At 43.9% G+C, this 6,541-nt stretch overlaps 1 protein-coding gene across 1 annotated transcript; it reads left to right on the plus strand.

Annotated features, from left to right (window-relative positions):
- The first annotated feature begins 1,800 nt into the window (after positions 1-1,800).
- On the plus strand, positions 1,801-6,140 carry LOC138641518 (ferritin light chain, oocyte isoform-like). Its single transcript, XM_069728995.1, has 4 exons — positions 1,801-2,042; positions 2,543-2,689; positions 3,391-3,516; positions 5,955-6,140. Exons 1-4 carry the CDS (start codon positions 1,941-1,943, stop codon positions 6,102-6,104), a joined length of 525 nt encoding a protein of 174 aa, XP_069585096.1. The 5' UTR covers positions 1,801-1,940; the 3' UTR covers positions 6,105-6,140.
- The last annotated feature ends 401 nt before the right edge of the window (positions 6,141-6,541 follow it).

The following is a 6,541-nucleotide window of genomic DNA, read 5'->3' on the forward strand; positions in this document are numbered from 1 at the left end:
TAATCCTTCCACAAGTCAAAGATCTCCTGAACCAAGGGCCAGTCTATCATCCAGACATAGAGAACTTGCATCTAGCAGCCTGGCTTCTGAGTTTTCGATTCTGAGGGTCAAGGGTTTCTCTGAGAGTGGCGTTATGGGGGTCACAAATGGGCTACTATGAGAGCCTGGGGTTTGCTGAAGACCCTTGTGCTTGTCATTACAGAGCTCCCTTGAAACCTACCCTGAGGCCGGACTTCAAAGGAGATGATCAGACGATCGCAGCCTCAAGTCCCCTAAGGGTATGTGTCCACGTTCAGGATTGCATCAGGATTTGGTCAGGATTTTTCATCAGTATTTGTAAGCCAAAACCAGGAGTGGGTGATAAATACAGAAGTGGTGCATATGTTTCTATTATACTTTTCCTCTAATTGTTCCACTCCTGGTTTTGGCTTCCAAATACTGATGAAAAATCCTGACCAAATCCTCATGCAATCCTGAACATGGACACATACCCAAAGGCTACTTTCACACTAGCGTCGTACGATGCACGTCGCAATGTGTCGTTTTGGCGAAAAAACGCATTCCTGCAAAGTCGTGCGATGGTCGCGTCGTGTTGTGGCGGACTGTCGGAACAAAAAAGCATTGCTTGCAACGTTTTTTGTGCGTCGTGTCCGCCATTTCCGACCGCGCATGCGCGGCCGGAACTTCGCCCCCTCCTCCCCGCAACTCACAATGGGGCAGCGAATGCGTTGTAATAATGCATCAGCTGCCCCCGTTGTGCTGCGTTGTCACAGGATGCGTCGGTACGTCGGCCCGACGCACTGTGACGGGCCGACGCTAGTGTGAAAGTAGCCTTAGGGGACTAACAAAAACAGTGAAAAGTAAAAAAAAAAGTTTTAAAAATTGTGAAAAAAATAAGTTTAAATCATCCCCTTTTTTGGTCGCTGCTACACAACAAAAAATGCTGTAAGAAGCGATCAGAACTTCACTGCAATCCCAAAATGGTATAAATAAAAATGCCACCTCACCCCGCAAAAAAAATAAGACATCACACAGCCCCATCAACTGATAATGTTACGGGTCTCGGAAAATGGCGACACAACCAGAAGAACATTAAAAAAAAAAATTAAAATTTTTTTTTTCATCACTAAAATAATAAAAACACTGGACATGTTTGGTATCGCCGTGATCGTACTGATGAGCGGAATCCTACTGCAAGGTCATTCTTACCACACAATGTACACTGTAAAAGCAATTCCCAAAAAACTATGTCAGAATTGCGTTTTTGTCACAATTTCATTGCACTTGTAATTTTTCCTGTTTTCTAGTACACTATTTGGTAAAGTGAATCTGCTCACTCAAAAGTACAAAACAAAAATCCCTCATACGTCTATGTGGATGGAAATATAAAAAAGTTATGGCTCTGGGAAGAAGGGGAGGAAAAAAAACGAAAATGGAAATGTGCTGCATCATGAAGGGGTTAAAAAAAAATATAATCCGCAATATGATTACACTGTTTAGAAATCTGACCCCAAGTTTTTTACATGAAAGATATTCTAGAAGTGACCGAAAAAACGACTTTATACCGAAAAGAGTCCAATATTGTGATCACGTGAGCGCAGTGATCAATCGCCATTTATTGTCCTTTCCAGGAGGCACACAATGTCCGGTGAATGTTCTCTGTAACGCCCGTTTACTAAACTACAAGCCAATCTGAACTGTGTGAGCTAATGAAATGGCAGGATTGTGTTTTTGGAGGACTCCACCCAGTGAGTGTATAAAAAACCAGGGAGCAGCAGTTTGTGTTTCAGAGCAGAGAGCCATAGGAGGTCCTAGTGTTTGCGTCAACGGTGCTTGACCGGAATAGGAATTCTCTGTGCTAGACCCACCGTACTCCTCCTCATCTCCAGAACTTCATCTTATACCCTGGGGAAGAAGCAATTACTACCACCACCATCATCATGAGCTCCCAGATCCGCAAGAACTACCATCAGGACAGCGAGGCTGGAGTCAACCACACCGTCAACCTGGTGCTTCAGGCTTCCTACAACTACCAGTCCATAGTGAGTATGAGCGCGCTCTTCAGAAGCCTGTCTCCCCTGGGCTTTTGTAGAACCACAAGTCAAAGCAAGCCACATTACCAGGGCTTGTAGCTACTAATATATAGTGTCTGCAAATTCCATGCATGAATAATGTAATTCCCCAGTGTTTAGTGACCCTCTGATTATAGGCGCAGAACTAAGTTTAAAATGTTTTGACTAGTGTTCGTTTTTGTGACACACTAGATGGAAATATATCTTCTTGCCCCCACTGTTCTGACAACTCTTCCCAAACCTTCCAAGAGAACTAGTTAAAGTCCTTCTGGCAATAGTGTCCATATGGATCCATCAAGGTCACTAAACTAACTTGTGCACCTTATTAGTGTGGCTGGAAGTTCCTTCACTTGCAAGAAAGTGTCTACAATGAATGCTCTCCACATCTTGTTTCCTCACAATGACACATTTTCCAACACTGCTCTCCTGCTCTCAATAGAAATGTTTCCCCCCTTTTTTTTTTTTTGTAGGGATTCTTTTTTGACAGGGACGATGTGGCATTGGCCAAGTTCTCCAAATTCTTCCGTGAGCAGTCTGAGGAAAAGCGAGAACAGGCCGAGAAGCTTCTGAAGTTCCAGAACAAACGTGGAGGACGGATTGTTCTTCAGGATATCAAGGTAAGCATGTCTGAGACTTGTAGACCTTGTGAAATGACATATGTATATTATTCCCAGCAGAGGTTTAGTACTCAAAAGCCACCAACAGCTCATGTCTTCAGAAATTCCTTGGTATGACCACGGTGATGATTAAATCATCTGCACAGACACCTGGGCAATAAGAAGGAAATTGTGATCCGTTGGTTCCTCTTGAGGACTGGAGTTGGGAGAACATTGATCTAGATGATGGATATGCAAATTGCCTCTTCTGAGAAACAGAGGACTTAAACTCTATAGCGCCACCTGTTGGAAGTAGCGATCCTACAAGTCACAATCAACTCTTTAACGAGTCGTGCAATATGACTTAGGATAAAAGCCAAATCAGTATCTCAATTCGCAGACACGGTGTTTCGGGCTGTTGGCCCTCGTCAGTGCGAAGCATGAGAACTAATTTGGCTAGGTGAGAGGCTCTGGACTGGGGTCTAAGGGGTATCGTTTCTCCTTATGGAGAGTGACATACCATCTCTGGCTTGTCAAGGTAAGGAGGCTTATTTGCCGTACAATGCTCCTCTGGGAAATATAATATGCAAATTGCCTCTAGATGATGGAAACACTTATTCTTTATAGCCCAAACATGGCAGAATTACTTAACGTGGAGGGAATATGACACTTTGGATTGTTCTGCCATTGATGGATTATCTTGTTGTTTATATTTGCTTTAGAAACCAGACACTGATGATTGGGGCAATGGCACCAATGCTATGGAATATGCCCTGAAACTTGAAAAGCGTGTAAATCGGGCTCTGCTGGACCTTCACAAAATCGCTACTGACCACGTGGACCCTCATGTAAGTAACTCTCCTATAACATGCATAATTCCGCAAGCTAATTTCAGTACATATTCTTCACGAAATAAGTTTATGGATCCTCTGATCTCCATATTGTGCCCTTCCTGGAAGTATGAGTAACCTGACTGCAAGAAAGAGGCAGACGTGACACTCTACAGAAGCTGCACACTATGGTGGTGCTCAATCAGCGCTTACTGTCTCACTATTGAGAAGGATGATGGTTGTCAAACTGGTGTGCCGTCCTTGTGCCTCTAAAACAGTTTCTACAAGGTGTCTTAACATTTCGAGAAGGATGTTCATGTGTCAATATGATCTCCACAAACCTGTTAACCTAATTTAGTCACTCTATCTATGGCAAAAAAAGGTGGCCTCTTTTATTAAAAAAACAAAACAAAAAACTCTCATAACAGGGAGAGCCTGAACCACGCTAAGGCTGTCCTGTACTTAACTCCCACTGGCATTGAGGCCAACTTTGCTGGCTGCCATTGCTGTTTGCCTGATCTCTGACTACTTGGGCCCAAACATCCAGGAACATTCCGTGAGCCAACATTGTCCCATCCCTGTGGCAAGATTGAGGTAGCTTGCTGTTGAGCACCACCAAGAAACTGTCATTATCTAGAGCAGTGTCTCCCCGTCCCCCCAACTCCGGTCCTCAATAACCACCAACAGGTCATGTCTTCAGGATTTCCTTAGTATTGCATCAACTACTCAGTAAACTAACTTTGCCCTGTTCCCTCCTTCCAAATATTACTCTGAATCTGCACCCTTCTATTCATCTGTCTCCACACCCTCCATGCACATAACTGCACTTGATACTTGACTATTGCACTTAAACACACGGGCTGATGACTGGATCATGCAGGTTTATATGAAAATTCATCATTATTATTATTATTATTCCCCATTTCCTTGTAGATTGTAAGCTTGCAAGCAGGGACTTCACCCCTTATGTCACTGTTTAAATTGTCTTAACTTGTATTGAATTTATTGTCTGTACATGTCCCCGCTTAATTGCAAAGTGCTGCGGAATATGTTGGTGCTACATAAAAAAATTTTTTTTATTATGCCTGTCCAGGTGATGCAATTATCACCTGTGCAATACTAAGGAAATCCTGAAAACATGACCTGTTGGTGGCTCTTGAAGTCCGGAGTTGGGGCAACACTGATCTAGAGTGTAGGGTTGTAAAATGGCCTTAAAAGGGGGGGGAAAAAAAACCTGACCCAAATATCTAAGCTTTTTCGCCATGTTGTGCTTCAGTTTCTATAACTCTGGCTCTCCTCCCTAAGTTACCGTATATACTTGAGTATAAGCCGAGACCTCTAATTTTGCCACAAAAAACTCGGAAAACTTAATGATTTGAGTATAAGCCTAGGGTGGAAAATGCAGCAGCTACCAGTAAATGTCAAAAATACCAATAAAAGTAAAATTAATTGAGATATCAGTAGGTTAAGTGTTTTTGAATATCCAGATTGAATCAGGAGCCCCATATAATGCTCCATACAGTTCATTATGCCCCATAAAATGCTCCATATTAAAATATGCCCCATATAAAGCTGCACAAACATTGATTATGCCCCATAAGGTGCTCCATGTAGACATTTGCCCCGTATGCTGTTGCTGCGATTATAAAAAAAAAAAAAAAAGTGCCCCGGCACTTGCTATATTCACCTGCTCCCCGTTCCACCGTCGGCTCCGCTGTGTCTTTCCCGTCCTCTGCACTGACTGTTCAGGCAGAGGGCATCGCGCCCTCTGACCTCAGCGTCTGTGCGGTGGAACGGGGAGCAGGTGAATATAGCACACTGCGTTATACTCACCTGCTCCTGGCGCGGTCCCTGGTTCCCTGGCACCAGCAGCTTCTTCCTGTAGTGAGCGGTCACATGGTACCCGCTCACTACAGTAATGAATATGCAGCTCCACCCGTATGGGAGTGGGGTCCATATTCATTACTGTAATGAGCGGGTACCATGTGATTGCTCACTACAGGAAGAAGCTGCCGGCGAACCAGGGACTGCGCCAGGAGCAGGTGAGTATTACACAGCTGCCGCTCCCCCTCCCCTGCCGACCCCTGGGTATGACTCGAGTATAAGCCGAGAGGGGCAATTTCAGCCTAAAAAAACCAGGCTGAAATTCTCAGCTTATACTCGAGTACATACGGTAATTGGAAATTGAATCAGTTCCTGAAGAGGGAGCTAAGAGCTACTTCATCCTCTTTACTGCACCACACATGACCGCTGGAGTGGTTCTCCCCTCTACACCCTTTCTCAGTCCAGCCTCCGCTGCCTTGAAGTTCAACAGATTGGAAGCTGTTGTGGTTCAGAGAAGCTACCCAAGTGTCTGACTTTGTCTGAAATGTTTTGTTTAGGACAAATTTTACAACAACCATTACCTGTGACTTCACTATGTAATTTAAATTGTCTCCTACCTATTCCCCATACAGATGTGTAACTTCCTGGAGGATGAATATCTGGAGAAGGAAGTGGAGCTGATGAAGAAACTGGGAGGTCACATTACTAACCTGAAGCGTGTAAAGGCAGCAGAAGTTGGCATGGGAGAATATCTGTTTGACAAGCTGACCTTGGATGACTAATGTGTGCTCTCCTATGCAAGAGCTGTAGTGTGACAATCGGAGGGAGAAATGGGAGGGGGGGGGCTCTGGGGTGAGGGATTTGCTCTAAAAAATCAAAATAAAAATGGCATGCAGCAAACGTGGTCTCATGTGGTGTAAAAGCTACTTCTTCAATGGGACAACTTGTAAACTGCTGGAATATCATGACGTGTAATACATGGGATGCATGGATATAACAGTTTTGTTGTGTGGAGAGGCATTTTATAAGGAAATTCAGGAATAAACTCCTTATTAGTTTGGAACGGTTCTTGGTTTTGGAGAGGCTTCTTTAATTGGAGATGGCAGAAGGATGTAGTGGTCAGGAGAAGATTAAGGGCTTACAAGTAGGTAATGAGCTTGATGGTACAATTTTTGTAGGAGGCAACAGGTTAACTTAAAGCTGTGGTCCAGTCTAAAAC

Source organism: Ranitomeya imitator, chromosome 6 (genome assembly GCF_032444005.1).
Source record: "Ranitomeya imitator isolate aRanImi1 chromosome 6, aRanImi1.pri, whole genome shotgun sequence".
NCBI lineage: Eukaryota > Metazoa > Chordata > Amphibia > Anura > Dendrobatidae > Ranitomeya > Ranitomeya imitator.